Raw genomic sequence first — 17,869 nt, forward strand, 5'->3', positions numbered from 1 at the left:
GAAGTAGCTTTTGTCTACTTCAGCGCTGCTAGAGTTCTTGAAATTACTAGGGCTGCTGTGGACATCTTAGAAATCAAAAAGATTTATATATTGTTGTTGTGGGAGGCTGTATAATAAGACCATACAAACGTGTTGCAATTTAACCACTTGGAACAGATTAGAGGTAACTGTAGTCATACATTAAGACTAATTTTACAAACACTACAGAGAATTATCAGTTATGAAATGGGAAACTCATCTGGAGAGCCTGATAATCACTTAAGAGTCAGTCACTTTGTGTATGTAACGTGTGAGACAGGTTATCAACAACGTGAACGAGGTGCCCATAAGAGCAAACCCAGCTTACAAAGAGCTGCCCAAACTAGCGTGGCCTCACGGAGCTCAGCATAAGGTGTGAAATCTACTCGAGAAGCTGAGTAAGTAGTCTTTAAGGCACATCGCTTTGTATGCCAGCGTGCTTGATGGTACTTGAACAAGCTCACTTTTAAAACTAGATCTGATGTGATTATGTAAGTAATAGCAATTGCAGCGTAGGTAAAATTCTAGCATATAGGTAATTGTTCTAATTTCTTGGTGTTGCTGTAAGAGGTAGTGCTAGAGTTCATTTCTCTTGCTGTCCTGACTTTCAGGTCTGCTTGGTTTCTTAAGCCTTGCTTCTGCTCTTCTGCAGAGGCTTTTCCTCAGACTCCGTCCTCTGGAAGCCACACTCATGCTTACAGGTGTGACATTGCTTGGGAGGGAGGGGCTGCATGACTGGAAGCTCCTCGGGCTGGCTTCTCAGCCTCACAGACGGCGTGGGGAACATGCTCAAAAGCTTCCTGGCTCTCCCTTTTATGGGAAGAGAGAGGTGTCCATAAAGAAGGATTAATACAGGAGTGCTGGTGTGTTTCTTGCCACTTAAAAATCAGTCTTCAGCTCCTGTGACATGTAAAGTAAATAGGGCAGATGCGATCTAAAATAAACACATATGTGTGGTAACTTAAAAGCACTTCTTGTTAACATCGCAGTTTAGTCATGTGCATTTGAAGTTTACTTCTAGTAAGCTTAGGAAATTTTTGTTTCATCTATTTAAAACCAAGTTTTAAGCTTACTTTCAAAGTGTTTTAGTGTAAGCAACTTCGAGTCCCACACCCCAACGCACAATTTAGTACCAGATTGTAAACTAAAGAACCCAGATTGTAAACTAAATCTGAAAATTAGGCTTAAGTTTTGCCTTTATGAGATTGAATCAGCTCTGTCTGGACGGAGTGTGTGGCACTGGTCCTTAGCAGTAGTTTAGAGGAAAGCAGAGGGATTATTGTGGTACCTTCATGGCTTACTTCCTACACTGGTAAGTGTCCCGTAATAACTATTGGTGTCCGCCTGTATTGGACAGTATATTTCCTGCTGTTTGTCTCATTCCTCATGTAACTGTGGAAAGTGTCATGCATTTAAGTAATCCTTTGATTTCCTATTGAGTGCAACATATTGTTGCATGAAATAAGGCTTGCTGCTTTAATTGCAAATATGTTTCCTTTGAAGAAGGGCTAGCCTGTTAATATCTCATCCTGTAAGGATGGGGCTAACCCTCTTATTAAGAACAGTTTAGCCACCTACTTGTTTGATTTCAAGTAATTAAACACAAGAAGTTTAACTTTGTAGCAGCGACTTGTTACTGCTTTGTTCATTCCCATACGCATCTTCCTTTCTCCTTTTTTGTGAACAAATCTTGGAAATTATCTAATGCACCAGCGTCCAAGGAATTGCTCAGCTATGAATTGTCTTTTGTTCCTTGAACTCTGCAGTGGTCTTAGGACATTCCTTCTATGATAAAAGATAAATATGCAAGTGTTTGTAGGTGTTAAATTTTTATTCATTAAATTCTAAATATTTTCTTGGTGTTTGTGTAGTAGTAATGGATTATAGACATGCAAATAGTTTCTTAGTAGCGATGTGGGGGAGTTACCACAAACTATTCAATTCAATAATTAGGAGGCTATGATGGTATGCTAATTAATGCCTCCTAAATTGGCTGACAACATAGCTGAGGTGGCCGTTGTCATCCCCTTGTGGAGCAGTGGATGCTTGGAGTGGCTGCTGGAGGCTGGTTCCTTGGTTCCTTTACAGAGGAGAGCACGGAGCTGCCAGTGAAAGCCCTCTGGTATGAGTGGGATGCTTGGTTTGTGGTGCGGGTGTCACTTGTGCTGCTCTGGGGGGCAGTGTAGGAAGAAGGCTGCTCCCTTGCTATTAACTTTCCAGAGTGGTGGTGAGGATCCCTGGTCAACTGCAGGCTGCTGAGATGATAGGATTGCAGGGGACGGGTGGTGCTCTGCTGGTAAGTGTCATTGGGGCTTCTGTAAGGGAAAACCATGCTTCACGCTCGTTAGTGACTCGAGGCGGAATAAATCAGAGAAGCCTGGATCCCAAATGCATATTCCTGTTTTAATTTTCCGAAGGAGTTTATGAATGCTGTCGTGATAAGGCTCATAAACTAGGCTTCTGTGGAACCATGCTGGTTGTTTCTTCACAGTGGGATTTCTTGAGGGGTTCCTGTATGGATAAATAAGCATTCAGAGTCAAGTCCCGCTGTGTTTTGTGCTGCAACTTCCTTAACTGTTCTTCACTGCGTTGAGCAGAGCAGCTGATGAACGGTGACATTGACATCAGTTGTACTGAGCTACACCTGGCAGAAAACCTGAAGGATGTCTGAAAGCACGCAGGAGTAAATCGGGTCATAGCAGGTAAAACTGCTTGTGTGGATGAATGTGTTACACTTAGAAACCCTAATTTAACGTGGACATAGTACTGGCTGTGAGCTGGCTTACCCTAAGAGCTGAGATTTTTAGGGATTTGCGGGTTCTGTTAAAAACAGTTTCCTTGTCCAGCAGCGGGAAGCCAGTGAATCCTGAGTTGTGCCTTCCGCTCTGGGCTGAACTGAATGTGGATTGTGTTATCCCACTGCTGAGGGCTACGTTTTCAACACTGCTGTTGGCCTCCTCCGAAGGAAGCAGGTATTAAAGCAGAGCCTTACCTCTTTTCAGGCTCTTCTGTCTAGTTCACATTTTGGTAGAAATGGCAGCTACAAAGTAGCAGTTGCCAAACACAAAGTTCCTAGCAAAAAAGTAGTTCAGCTGTGGAGCTCTTTGCTGCAAAGATGTAGGAGCTGCTGGAGGTTTTGAGGCACCGGGTAGGTTCATGGGGAGCAAGTCCTTAACACAACTTTTTATTTTTTAAAGCCTGAAATTTGTGTGTGCATTGGGTCCCACAAGACACTGCTGGTGGTTTCAGTTGCTTACCTGCTCACAGAGGCAGTTCTCCTAGCTTGTGGAGCACCCGCTCAGTCCGGGCTCTTGCTAACCTCCCTGCGGTTTTACCCCAGGAGATGTGGCAGATTGGTCTCCTTAGAACTTCTGCCCAAAGTGCGGATGAAAAACGAGTATAAAATGTGTGGCAGGGCTGTCACTTGTCTAATTCCTAGCATGCAGTTGTGGTTCCTGTTCTGCAGAGGCATACCCGTGCTCATAAACTAAAGAAGCTCTAGCAACTCAAATTGTGGTGAGGTTACAGATGCGAAGTGCCTCTAAAGAAGAGCTCTTCCTACTGAATGTTCTCTTGTTTCTGCTCTTTTTTTTTTTTATTGAAGCAAAGGATATCCCAGTGACTCATGTTGTATTGAGCATTTGTGCACAGCACTGACTTTGGCTTGGTCTTAATTTAGGGTGAATTTTTTAATCTGTATTTTTTGCCATCTGTAGATCTGAGCTCCAAGTGGGAAAAGATGGTTTAAGGACAAAATGCTGTTGCTTGAGGAGAATCATGGTAGTGAAAGCTTAAATATTACTGTGACATGAGTACCTTGGTATTAGTGCTCTATCTGATGCTGGCCACTTGTTCCACTGGGGCCTGACTCAGCTTCTGCACTGCCAAGCCCCAGTGATGGTCAGAGATGACCTGCGCCCCTCGTCCTTCTCATCTCAGCTGTCAAACCGTGCTGGATGCAGGTTGTCTTCCTCCTCTCTTCATTTCAGCTCGGGGTTAGCTGATCTTACTGGCAGAAAGCTGGAATGGCCCTGCATGTGGCATACCAGTAGGAGAGGGCAGAAGAAGTGTTGGTGCCACAGGAGGCTGTCCTGGGACTATGAGTGTAGGAGGCTGTGAGGACGGGAATTGTGATGAACTCTCACCTTGGCCTCCATGAGGTGAAGCCTCCCCATGTGCATCACCACTTTCCCCAGTTCGATTTTCTGTTTTCTCAAACAGCAGTGAACTGAAATCAGTGTAGAGGGAGGGTTGCTGGCTGCAGAATCTTCTGCAGAGATCCCTAGCCTGCATCTGAAATGTAATAATATCATGACAGTCTTTCTTCCCTTGCCAGTATTGCAAAGGAGCCAAACTTTGCATGATACAAGGAGTATTTCCAACTCAAATGCTGAACTCTTTCACAACTTAGCTGGGTATTATCCAAAAAAGGTAGCATCAGACCTTGCTGTCAAACTGGTCAATAACTTAGTAAGTTACTTGGTAGCAGAGGAGCAGTGTATGCTGAGTTCTGCCCCAAATCCCAGAAAGGTGCTTAGGTGATTCCATCAACTGCAGTGGGAAGCATTAGATGGCCTGTCAGATGCTGAAGACGTTTATAGAGGTACGATAAAACACTGAAGACTTTAAAAGGTCCAAGTATTAAATGTTATGTCAGTTACGAAGAGTAGTGACAGTGACCTGATGTTGCTGCATTTGATTGTACCTGGTTTGGGTCAGAAATGGGTATCGACAATTTGAGCAGCCACTAAATACCTGTCAGCTCCCCACAAAGGATGCTGCTTGGAATCAGTCAGTGATAACTTTGTGTTTTCTGTTGCTGAATTCAGTTCCCGTTGTGGCATGGACAGATTTCCAGTGCAACTGGCCTCCAGCATCCTTTCCATAGGTTTTGATCTCCAAGCCTTGTCCGTTTCTCTTACCTCTGCTGTTGCACATTTAGCTCTTGGGTTCCTTCCTTCTGCATTCCTCCCCCGTCAGTGTTACACAGCAGGCTTGTACTGTTTAAAAAGTAGGGGATGTAGACATTGAAGCACTGAGTATATAAGATTCAAATGTTGTTCAAGTGAATCCTCGAGTTTTGTAGCAAAATCTTAGCAACAAGAGAAGATTCTGCCTGGCAAGAAGGCTGAAACTTTTTTCAGATTGTGAAGGGGTTTGCAAGTGGGATGTACGGATTTGTTGGAGAGCACTTCATCAGTACTAGGGAAGACTAATTAACTTAAAAGGTGCTCTTAAAAGTGTGAGGCTGTCCGGTTTCAGCTACTTACAAAGAGCTAAACTGTGCTTAAAGAAAACTTAAAATGCTCACCAGGGGACTGGTTCATTTGGGTTGAACTTAAACTGGCAGCTTGATTACAGCCACAGACCATCTTAAACAACCTCAGACTTAAAACATTTATATTGACTAAAGAGTTGCTGTGCTTAACACTGCTGTTTGGTTTGATGTGACACTTGTCCTGATTCTTTGAATGTGGTGCTACGCTTTCACATCATACAACCACAGAATGGCTTGGGTTGGAAGGAACCTGAAAGATCACCCAGTTCCACCCCCTGCCATGGGCAGGGACACCTCCCACCAGACCAGGTTGCCCAAAGCCCCATCCAGCCTGGCCTTGAACACCTCCAGGGATGGGGCAGCCACAGCTTCTCTGGGCAGCCTGTGACAGTGCCTCACCACCCTCACAGTGAAGAATTTCTTCCTAATATCTCATCTAAATCTCCCCTCTTTTAGTTTAAAACCATTCACCCTTGTCCTGTCATTGTCTGCCTGAGCAAGAAGTTGCTCTCCATCTCTTCATAATAAGCCCCCTTTAAGTATTGAAAAAGGGGGTCTCCCTGGAGCCTTCTCTTCTCCAGGCTGAACGTCCCCAGCTCTCTCAGCCTTTCTTCACAGGAGAGGTGCTCCAGCCCCCTGACCACCCTCACGGCCCTCCTCTGGCCCCGCTCTCACAGCCCCACACCCTCCTTGTGCTGGGCCCAGCCCTGGACGCAGCACTCCAGGTGGGGCCTCACGAGGGCAGAGCAGAGGGGCACAATGCCCTCCCTCCCCTGCTGCCCACCCCTCTGGTGGTGCAGCCCAGGACGCAGTTGGCCTGCTGGGCTGCAGGCACACACTGATGGCTCCTGTCCAGCTTTTTGGCCACCAGAACCCCAAGTCCTTCTCCTCAGGGCTGCTCTCAGTGAGCTCTTCTCCCAGTCTGTGCTCATGGCTGGGATTGCCCCAACCCAGGTGCAGCACCTTGCACTTGGCCTTGTTGAGCCTCACTGGGTTCACGTGGGCCCACTTCTCAGGTTTGTCCAGGTCCCTCTGGATGGCATCCCTTCCTGCTGGTGTATCAACTGCGCCTTTCAGCTTGGTGTCATCTGGAAACTTGCTGAGGGCACACTCGATCCCACTGTCTGTGTCACTGATAAAGATATTAAACACCGCCGGTCCCAAGACAGACCCCAGAGGGACACCACTTGTCACCTGCCTCCACCTGGACATGGAGCCATTGGCCACCACTCTCTGGGTGCAGCCTTCAAGCCAATTCCTTACCGACTGAATGGTCCACCATCATATCCATCTCTCTCCAATTTGGAGACCAGGATGTCATGCGGGACCATGTCGAAGGCCTTACAGAAGTCCAGGTAGATGACATCAGTCGGTCTTCCCTCGTCAACTGATGCAGCCACTCCATCACAGATGGCCACCAGGCTGGTCAGGCACGATTCATCCTTTGTGATATTTTGCCCTTTATTTGGTCGTCACTTGAAAATGGCTTCTGAAATAATATCACATCTCCTCGGGATGTTTGGGCCCTCGGGACACGGCGTAAGGAAGGGAATCAGTTAAAGCAACTGCAGTCTCTCTTTGATTATCCAGTTGAGGTTTTATTTTTGATAGATGGCTCTCAGGAGCATGTGCTAATGTCTGAGGAGCAGAACGAGATGTTCTTCAGCTGTGAAATTGCTGATCTGTGTATTAAACTCCAGTGTGTTAAAAACCGATTGTTTTCCCAATACAAGACTGTTGTTTTTTTTGTCATTTTCCCAATACAAGATTTTTTTTTTTTGTGGTTACCTCCTGGGTGCTGTGCCATTTGACCTGCAGTCAGAGGCACTCGTACATAGTTGGAGGCACGTGGACTGATGTCTGGTTTAGCTGTGTGTCAAACCCTGCAAGTGGATTATATCTCCGAGTTAGTGTTGAAGAAGAGAATAATCCAGGATGAGATGTTCTTGGAAGGATGTTACCTTCTCTGGCAAACATCTGGTAGCAGAAGCTCTGGATAGTGTTTTGGCCTTGCCAGAACCTCCCTTTGAGGTTTCAGGCGTGTAGACATTTGTGATCTGGCTTTAGTTTTTAGCAGGAAATAGTGGCTGTGGAAGGGTGATGGGAAGCCTCATGTTAAGCACAGCAGATCAGGCTCTTTCTAAAAACAAGTTAAAAAACCAAACCCACAGCATATTAACTTGAGCTTTTGATGTACCGAAAGACTTAATTCAATGGGAGAGATCCTGATGAACACAGCTACATTTGTCCTGACAAGCACAGAACTTGAATCCGCATGGAGACACGAGGTTTCTCAGCTATGGATCCCACCTGTACCGCCAAGTGAGACAGCACTGACCCCGGTCCTGCCTCCTGTAAGCGAGCTGCAGGTGGAGCCCACTGAGTTTCGCTCGTGCTGCGAGAGGAGGGAGTTCAAAAGCAGTCCTTCGTGGTGCTGGGGTGCTGCAAAGCCCTGGGCTTGTCAACATGACTAAGTCTGCAAGCGTTCCGGTACCTCTGTAGACATTGATGATGAGTGTTAATAACCTGCATTGCTGAGTAAGGTCCTTTCTCTTACTGGCATAAACACATACTTATCAGTCTACTGACATGAATTGGTGACTTATTTACAAACACGTGCACATATGTATATTTATTTAGGGGTGGGGGTGCTGGGAAGTCATCTTTTGGCTAACCAGCGAGGCCCGTACCATAAGCAGGTTGGGATTATCTAGCTTCAGTTCTTGTTCCAGACCCGAGACTGAACTCGAGAAGAAAACATCAGAACAAGGATAGTCGATAGGATTTCTTCAGGCAGTTGATCTGTCTTAAGTGAATCCTTGACTCAAATGTGTGTTGGTCAAGCATTACGATATATTTGAAGTTTTACTCAGTGTTGTAAGAGTTGTAGAATCATGGATGAACGCTTGCTGTTCTGTTACTTTTTCAGGAACACATGAATAAACCTAGAAAGCATACTTAAAGCGTTGTTGGTGTTTTCTTAGGGCTCTTCAAAAATGATACTAAACATATTATGTTGAGAAAGGAAAAAACAGATCAATGGGAGAATTCCCCAGTCCCTGAGAGGGGACTCCAAGGCTTGCTGCAACCTGGATTATTTTAGATAAGGATGTGGAACCTAGTTCTTAGTTAAGAAAATTCTCAAAGCCTTTTTGCTCTTGGTGTTTAAACGTTAATTGCCCCAGTATAATTACTCGCCCATGGTGGAACCCCCTGGCCATCCTGCTAGAAGTCAGCCAGGCGGAGCAACCTGATCTAATGTCAAGGTTGGCCGTTTTTGTCTTGTGGGGTGATTTAGGTGACCTCCAAAGGTTCCTGCCAACTAAAATTATTCTGTGATTTAGTTTCCGGTTAATCATGGTTAACTACAAATGTCCCGAGTTTCAGACAAGTAACTAAAAGCTGTCTGCAGCTAAGCTTTTTCCCGTGGGCTGGGGGAGGACTTGTGCTTTGCCACCGTAGCTAATAACCCGGAAGTGAGCACAGGCATGTTTCTGTGTTGCCTGTGCCCTGAGAAGCAATATGATGCATTATAGCTGCAAAGGAGTCGCCACACACTGTGTCTACTTAATACAGATTTTTACCTCTGTCCTGGAAGATCGATGGAGTGGAAGAGATCTGTTACAGACAGTTAAAGATCAAAGTATGTAACCAAAACTGCATCATTTCTCCTTGAAATAACCATCTAAAATGGAGCAGGACATCACACCTTATTAACTGAATGATGCCAAGTTAAGCTGTTTTTTTAATTAAAAAAAAAACAACAGACAAACAACATATTTAGCTGACCATAAATCATTTTCATGCTTACAGATACAAGCATGCCTTAACTGGCTTATGTAAGCTTGTTTTAAAGTGATCAGCTTTAGTGGTCTAAATGGCTAAAATCTAACTGGCTTATTAGCACGAGCTAATGTGTTGCAAAGAAGAGGGAATAAGGTTCACTTGTACTTTTTTTTCTAACTTTTCCCCAATGGAGCAGCATTATTTGTTGATTTATATAACCATTAGGTAAATAGTACCCAAAACAAATTTAAAAGTAGCTTTTTAGCTGTACTATTCCAACTATTACTTACCTTTTTAATGCCCAGGTAAATTATCTGTGTATGTATTTCTTTTGAGGCCACAACAGGTAACAGGTTTATTCTACTTCAAGGTTTCTCTTGTTCTCCCCAAAGCCTACATCCGTGACAACCAAAGTCTTCTCTCCGAGTTGTTAATGTGGAGGCCACTAGGGGAACTGGGATGTCAAATGGAGAGGTCGGTTTCTTTGGCAGTGACTCTTCTCAGAAGTTCTGTGGAGTCAAGTTATCTAACTTGGCTCGCCATTTTTATACTCCAATGCAAAAATTCTTAACACACTATCTGCCTTTCCTATTTCTGCTGAAAAGGAGCAGCCAACTTGGTCCCAGCAGTTCAGTTTCAGTGGAGACCATGAGGCAAAGCACCGACTGTGTATGAATGAAGGCAGATATTGTGCTGAATGCTGGAAAAAAGGCAATGTAATGCGAATAGTCATATTCAGCTAGAGCTTGTTAGTGACCTGATTACCTCACTGAAATTACTACTGCATTTTTACTAGCATGTTAAGATACTGTTTTAAAATGCATTTTGGTAATTGTAATTCTTCCTTTTTTTTTTCCTAGAAATGTTATGAACAAAAACAGTACAAAAATGGACTCAAGTTCTGCAAGATGATACTCTCTAACCCAAAATTTGCTGAACATGGAGGTAACTGCGGAGCTCAAAAGTTTCTTTTTTCCTTTGTCATGTGTTTAAATGGATAGTCAGTCTATTTGATGCTTTTGGGAAAGAATGGAGCTTGTCAGTGAGAATAATTCTGTCCTTGTGGCCGAATAATACTCTGCATCTTTAGTCATAGTGCATTCACACCAAATGTCCCCACTAGCTCATAGTCAGAAACCCTTTGTGGTAGGAAGATCAAAAGGTATAGTAGATGCACGCTTCATTGAAGTTTCCAATTAAGTTTCCTTTCTAGGTTTCCAGGTCAAAATGTTAGTGTGGTTTTTAATAGAAAGCCATCCCTTCTTTTGAACATTACATGAAGGTGTTCTGCCAAAGAATTAAAAATCTTACCTTTTTTGTCAAATGTATATTTTGTACTGCCAATCACATTGCTACTTGATGCTTGGACTGACCTGTTCTGATAAATATTTTCCTGTCCAGTTTCCTGCAATATTGGTTTTATTTACACCTCTTAGAACTGAATCATCAGTAAGACACCCTAGTCCTACTGCATTACGGGATTTCTGTTGCACGGTTCAGGGAATACTTCTTTTGATACAGTGAATTTTTGTTTGTCTGCTCTTCAGGCAGTCTAACATTCTGAGTGTGCATGTACTGTGTCAAAACTACTTTGCTTTCTGACTTCATCAAATCTTGGCAAAACGTTTGACTAATCTTTCTTTCATCAGAGCCTGCTCTTTTTTGGTTGTCTTCATTCCTTCCCTAGAGGTAGAAGTACAGGTTTTTAGTTGCTTCAAAACTATGGAGTGGCCTGTTTAGCTTTGTGCCCTAATCACTTACCTCTACTAACACGTGTGTTTTTATAACCTCTCACTACACAGTTCTATGTCTTTTCTGCTCCTGCTGTCTTAAACTTTTCCAGGACAGCTAGCTGCCTTGGCAGTCCATATACTACTTGGGCTCTGAGCCACTAGTGGCTTTGAAGCTTGGGAGCAAAGCCTGGAATGAACAGCTGAAGCAGAACTAAGCCAGTGAAATGATCTGATGGGAAGCTGCACTGTTGTCACACTTAGCTTCAGAGATAAGGAATTATAAAAATTTAGTGAGAAGGTGATAAACAGATGGATTGCTATGGCTGGACGGTTATCTGCCTGGTGTGGGAAGGTAGGAGTAGCTTGCCCTCCTTCACAGAGTGGGGATATTCTTTTTCAAGCTTCCTGGTGTGCTGTGAGGGTATCATTCTGGCTTTGTGTTCCCACAGTGTGGATGTAGGATGGTTTAAAAACAAAACAAAAGGGCTTATTTTGGGTTGTCTTTCACTTTAGGTGTACTCTTAAAGAAAACTGTTAGAGACAGGTCTACCAATTAAAGTTCAAGCAGGCATTATAACTGACCTTGAGATCATGGGCCCTTTCCATTAACGCAGGGGAAAATGTTGCAGTTAGAGGAAAAACTGAATATGATGTTGAAAATGAGACTAATAATCTTCTGGCAGTGGGTGAAAATAAACGGTCTCGTATTAAGCAGGAAAAACAAAAACAAAAATGAACCCACCCATGAATCTGGATGAGCTTTCAGACAGAGTGCATGCTTACATGCAGCTTGTTTCCCACAGTGTTACTTGAATGCAGGAAGAAGAAAAGCAATAGTCATGCAAACATATTATTTGGAATCTTCTGCCTATCAAAATCCTACTACTTTGAGAAGGTCTTTTACCCCCAAAGTACTGTAGCAGGAAATAAGGTCCTCTTAACTAATGTTTTGAAAGCAACCTGCAATAAACTGGTTGTGACAGATTTTTTTTTCTTACGGTGTGACACAACCTGATAAATTTCTTTCATGTTCTGCCTACCTGGAACCTTAGTACATAAAGCCAAGCCCTCTAAAATTGTTTCAGCTTATTGCTAACTCACTAATGAAAAAATAGATTTAACCAAAGCTTGTGTTGTCCATGTTCATCACATCTGTATGATGCTCTGCAAAGGTCTTTTAAGACCAGTTTCGAGAAAGGAAATGCCTCCATATAACAACCTTCAGCTGTGTAAGGCAGCTATTCTGATCTAAATTTATCATTTAATGGGGAACTTTACTGTGTAACAACTTCAAAGGCTATCTGCATTGTGAAAACTGGCATCTGGGAAGTGAGAAACATAAGTATATGATATTTCTTACAGAAACGCTCGCTATGAAAGGACTGACCTTGAACTGTTTAGGGAAGAAGGAAGAAGCATATGAGTTTGTTCGTAAAGGACTTCGTAATGATGTAAAGAGTCACGTCTGTATCCTTTGTAATATAAAACCTGATCTTTTTTTGGTGTGTTCTCACTTGTGTATCATCTTATTGCTGCATCAACCCATACTTTTGAAATACATAATATGGTCTGTATATAGAAATCTGAAATGAAGTGCATATAATTAATATTAATTTGTAGTCAAATACTTGAAAAAATACATTTTCTTTACTTTCTACAATTTTACAGAATCTTTAAGAAAAATAAAATGCCTTTCACGTTTAAGTGTCTTACAAAAAGACCATTTGTGATGCTTACTTTCTGTAGAAAGTAAGTACAGCGTGTGAAATCTGGCCCTTTTCTAAAGTTTTCTTTTTTCTTAGTTGGGTATAAGAAATGCTGTCTAGAGGTGCTATGAAAATATCTATTTTGCTACTAAATTTTAAACAGTGGTTTAGATCATTTGGCTTGATGACTACCATTGTCTTCTAAGCTTGTCTTCCAAAAGTCTATATGTATGAAATATATGTCAGCTACCCAAGAACTTTGGCAGTAGCTATCTTTTGTTTGTCGTGCCACAGGTAGGAGCCTACTTTAAATTTGCCTTATGTATTCTATGTGCATGTCAAGTCTATTCAGGGGCAAGTTTTCCATTAAATCTTGTTTGATTTTATTTTTTTACTATCCAAAAAAAAAATCTTCCAGGGTATCATGGTTGAAAGAAACACTTTTTGATTGCTGTCTGGCTAACACAAAGGGATTTCTGTTTATGCCTATGTTAAACCTCCAGGGAGCTTGTGGTTGCAGATCAAAAAACATCTCCCCCAATGAAAAAAAAAAAAAAGACAACAAACAAAAAGACTCTAAGCATATGGAGGACATTAGAGTTTCTAGAGAGATAGTGTAGAAGAATCAAATGTAACTTGCTCCTTCCTGATCTAAGGGCTAAATAGGTAAGGAATACCAAAGCAATTTTAATTTGTGTAAGAAGTCTTACAGCTTAGAGGAGCAAAAGAATCTGGGCAAGTTTGGAGAAACAAATCTCTACCCTTAAATCCCACTCTGGAATTATTTATTTATCAGCAATCCTAATTCTTGTTTGTGGGACTCTTAAAATTGTCTAGAATCCTTCCTTTCCAGTGCTGGAGGGCTCACTGGAAGAATTGATATTTTTTCCAGTCTACTTTGGTTGTATGGGGTGGTCAAAGAGGTACTTCCCAGATAAGTTTAAAAAAATGTTTGTTTTTGTAGTGAATTTTACTGGATTTCTCACCGTTTTGCTGACTCTTAAAACTCATCTTACTGTAAGATGACTACAAGGATTTTTTTGTATTCTGAATTCAGAGAAAGTATAAGCTCACCTGAGTCCTCCTAGGCATAAGCGTCCTTTTCTTTTTTTAGCTGCATCCTTAAAATCAGCACTGACAAAGCAAGAAGTTGCCACTTCTTGCATTCAAGTGTATTGTTGTAGCTCTCAGTGAATCCTCTCATAAGCCTCGAGCAAGGCATCTGCTTGCAGAATTACTTTTCTACTGAGCAGAGGTTTGCTGCATAATGAATTCAGACCAGGCATCAAAGGTTGGTCACGGTATTTCGGTTGTCATCTTTTGATGTTCTTAAGAAATAGCAAACATCTTTTTATTACCATGCTGTGAGAGCAGCTGATGATCACAATGCCGCTGCCCAAATAGCTGATTCTCCTGCTGGAGGGGCTCTGGTGTGTGTGGGGAGAGTCAGGAGGAGAAGATATATTCTTGCCCTTGAGGAACTTGGGTCTGAGGCTGAACTTCTTAATAAAGGTTTCTTTTACCCAGGGAAGTGGTTGAGTCACCATCCCTGGAGGTCTTTAAAAGACATTTAGATGTAGAGCTTAGCGATATGGTTTAGTGGAGGACTTGTTAGTGTTAGGTCAGAGTTTGGACTAGGTGGTCTTGGAGGTCTCTTCCAACGTAGGTGATTTTGTGATTCTCTCAGAGAATTTACAGGGGCTTGTGATTAGCCCTGAAGTTGAAAAGGTGTTGATCCTCAGTATTACCTAAACAGAGCTTGGGAAGTTCTCAAAAATAGTCTTTCTGTTTCTTCCACGTGAGCTTAAGGACTGTTAATTGGATTAAAGGGAGAGAGGCCGGGGGTAGCCACTGAAGGCACCTTCTCCTGGTAGATGGTTTCAAGGACTTGAAAAATGTCTGTGTATTGTTTTGTTGCAGTAAGGGGTGAAAGTGCTTTTGGTGTATTGTCATCTGTGCTTTCTAAATAGTATGTCGTAGAGGATGATTAAAGTACAGTTGGTCACCTTAATGTCCTGGTTTGTTTAAGGATGAAGAAAACTTTGATTCTTCTGCAGGTTCAAGTAGTTTCCCCCACTGAGGTTTGGGAGAAAATGGCAGCTGTAAAACTACTCAGAAATGCTGACATTTTCTTGTCGAAGTACAAATGAGTTCTGACCCTTTTAAAATGTAATTTGAATCAAGGCTCTGCATTTATTTCAGTATGCAGTGTTTCAGTAGGTGGCATGTTAGGCTTTCAGGACACTTTAGGAACACATTCAAGACCGGCCAGAGCTGTCTGATATATAATGAAGTGGTAGTGTTGTGCTTTATTGGCTTGTACCAGCTGTCATACTTTGTTTGGTGTCTGCCGTTGTACAGACTTGGTTCCCAAGGAGTTATGCCTTGCTTTCCGTGATTGCTTGATGAAGAACATGATTTATGAGGGATTAAAACAGATTACCAGTTGGATCTGGGAACAGTAACGATGCACAATAAATAGCTTGGAGCATCATATCTTAGTGTAAGAACAAATTTTTTTTGGACTGAATAGTCTTGCTGTAGGCAAGGATCTAAATTATCAGCGGTTCATGAGGCTACAATTTGAAGGTGCTGCATTTAACTCTGATTCATGTCCTCGGTACTTGAACACAAATAGGCAAAGCAGGATTTATAGAAAGCAGCAGCCGAGTCAGACCGACTTCAGGAACTGTTTCCAAATCCCATCCCCCTCCGTGGAGTCTGACATCCTTATGGCAGCAGCAGCAGCTCTGCTAGCAGTCTCAAAGCGGTATAGGAAGTTCTTGTACCATTCATCTGAAGTGACTGGTGTTCCAGAAGAAACATAAACCAGGGGCTCTTGTGTAATCGAAGCTTCCCTCAGACTCTGAATTCTTACCATACTTTTATTTCAGTTGAAGTCTTACCCTTTATTCTTCCAACCTGCTTTTTGTCTTAATGTCTGGAACTCACTCTAGCACTTGAGTCTTTCTAAGAAAGGAGGAACTTATCTTTCAGTTTCTTTGATTAATCTGAGCAGGTTAAACCACTTTTTTTTTTCTTCTGTGCCTTCTCCATTTACTGGTTTCAAAATGCTTGTAACTTTGGAGGGAACAGTTGCTTCTATTTCAATTCAATAGAATAAGAACTGATGAATTTTTTTGGCTGTTGGCACAAATAGCTCACAAGGCTGAAACTGCAAGCGGGTGAAGGATGCATATACCTTTTCCCAGGATTTTCTGGGCTTAGCTGCTTCAGAGGCACATGAGAGAGCCTCAGGAGAGAACTTTTGAGTCACCTTTGATTTGAAAATCAAGTAGTGCAGAATTACTGCTGCGGAAGATACTGCCTCAGTGAGCTACTAGTAACCTGAAGTAGCAAATAGTATATCATGTCAAGTAGTATTTCTTTTAATACAGCTCTAGGAGACAGATGTAAACACACAGTGTAATGTGTTGCTATGACACCTGTTGGTTTTATGCTTTGAATTCAGAATCTTTTCACAGTTTAGAAAAAAAAAATATGCTTGGCAGAGAAGTCTATTGAAATGTGAAAAGACACACCATGATGGAAGTCTGAGATGCTGAGAATCTGACAAAGACATTTAGTGCCCAGAAGTGTTAAGATTTCCTTTTATTGATGAACGAAAGGTAGCTGTATATGTCCCTTACTGTAAAATCTGGAGACTACTTGAGGTTGCAGATAGGCAGGTGGGGTGAAGTAGAACTTGTACACCAACTGTAGTTTTTAGAATGAGTCACTTCTAGGGATTAAAAAATCCTATTGTAGTCACAGTAGTATACTTTAAGCAATGCATCTCTAGGAATAACTCTGTGTCATTCAGTCTTTGAATCATTTATTTTTTTAAAGTTTTTAGTTTGTAAAGGGTGACAGTCTTCAAGGAAGCCATCAAGTTATTTGGTCTGTAACATGAATGCCCTGTAACGCAAAAAATTGCTATGTGAAAACTGTGGATGTGTCTTCCTTAACTTGTATTAGGTTGGCACGTCTATGGTCTTTTGCAGCGTTCTGATAAGAAGTATGATGAAGCCATCAAGTGTTACCGGAATGCGCTCAAGCTAGATAAGGATAATCTACAGATCTTGAGAGATCTTTCTCTGTTGCAGATCCAGATGAGGGATTTAGAAGGATATAGAGTAAGTATTCTATTTAAACTCCTATTTAATACTGTTAGTATTCTCTTGTTACATTCCGTTATTAATTCTTTTATTGGTAGTAATTTACTTACTACTTGGTTTTGATATTTCAAACTAGGAAGTGTTTTAGACCGTTGTTTTGGAAAGTATGAAAATGAATTGCAGCAGAGCTCCATATAATATTGGGAGCAGATCCCAGAAGTAAAATTATTCTATTAAAACTTGACTAGTGAATCACCTTTTTAAAATTCTGGCTGTGAACTGATTTTTCATTAAAATACAAAAAGGATAAGGCTTAAAGCTTAACAAGTGAGAGTACTTGCGTTATTGTGTAGTATTGCAAACAAAGTTTTGGTTGCATGTACTGAGGGCGTTCTTTGTTAGAAATACATGCTCATGAAACTGAACTTTGTTACATGGTGTCATAAAAGCGAGCAAAGAAACAAAATAGCTCTTATGGTTTTGTGAGGAATTTTTTCTTTGTTATGTCTTGCAGGGTTTTATTAGGGCTTATTGGATTAGAGATGCCTATCCTATAAGAAGTGCTTTTGCAAACAACAAAAAAAAATCCAGGTTTCTCTGAAAGTCTGTAGAAATTAGTACTACTTACATTGTTTCAAGAACAATTTCAAATATGGATAATGGTGTGTTATATGAAATTTTTTTATGGAATGTTGTGAGATGCGTCACTCTGCTGAAAGTGCTTTGAATTTATCCTGAGGGCTGTATTAAATAGTGATTGCTCCCTCCACCAAAAGAAACAAAAACAACAAACACAACCAACCAAAAAAAAAAAAAAACCAAAACATCTCCACACCCTAGGTTTTATTGAGGATATGGGAAACTTTTGCCCCATGCAAATTGCTTTCATGAATCCCAATACAGATTTTATCACGAATAAAAACTTTGAATTTGTGTAAGAACTGAGTCAGTGGTTTCAAAATAGCTGAATTGATTTGGCTGCCAAAGGGAGAAGTGTTGCTTTTTTTTTTTGTCCTCTTCCATATGAAGTAAGAGGGCTGGATTGTGGGTTTCCACATTAGTTGATCTACTTGACTGAGCATGTTGAATTTGCGAAGGGAAGAGAAACAGATAACTGAGATGTGGTTTGGCTGAGGAAGGGAGGTCGGAGAAGCACTGCAGCAGTGTAAGTATCCGGACCTTGTGCCTGGGCATGAGTGGAATAGGACTGCTCTTTGAGCAGCAGTGGGC

The 17,869-nt window shown here is 41.8% G+C and overlaps 1 protein-coding gene across 6 annotated transcripts in view; it reads left to right on the forward strand.

Annotated features, from left to right (window-relative positions):
• NAA16 (N-alpha-acetyltransferase 16, NatA auxiliary subunit) overlaps window positions 1-17,869 on the forward strand; it is a 65,212-nt gene that overhangs the window by 1,464 nt on the left and 45,879 nt on the right. For 4 of the 6 annotated variants that reach the window (XR_013949479.1, XR_013949480.1, XM_080587674.1 and 1 more), the window contains exons 2-4: window positions 9,943-10,027; window positions 12,178-12,282; window positions 16,500-16,657. Coding sequence is in view for 4 of the 6 variants with exons in the window: in XM_080587674.1 (XP_080443800.1) it covers window positions 9,943-10,027; window positions 12,178-12,282; window positions 16,500-16,657 (348 nt within the window). In the remaining 2 variants the exon portion in view is untranslated. Of the gene's footprint in view, window positions 1-2,582; window positions 2,721-2,864; window positions 2,991-9,942; window positions 10,028-12,177; window positions 12,283-16,499; window positions 16,658-17,869 lie in introns of those variants that run through there. The other 2 variants (XM_080587677.1, XM_080587676.1) reach the window with 2 other exon arrangements.

Source organism: Anser brachyrhynchus, assembly GCF_964034855.1.
Source record: "Anser brachyrhynchus genome assembly, chromosome: 1".
Taxonomy (NCBI): Eukaryota; Metazoa; Chordata; class Aves; order Anseriformes; family Anatidae; genus Anser; species Anser brachyrhynchus.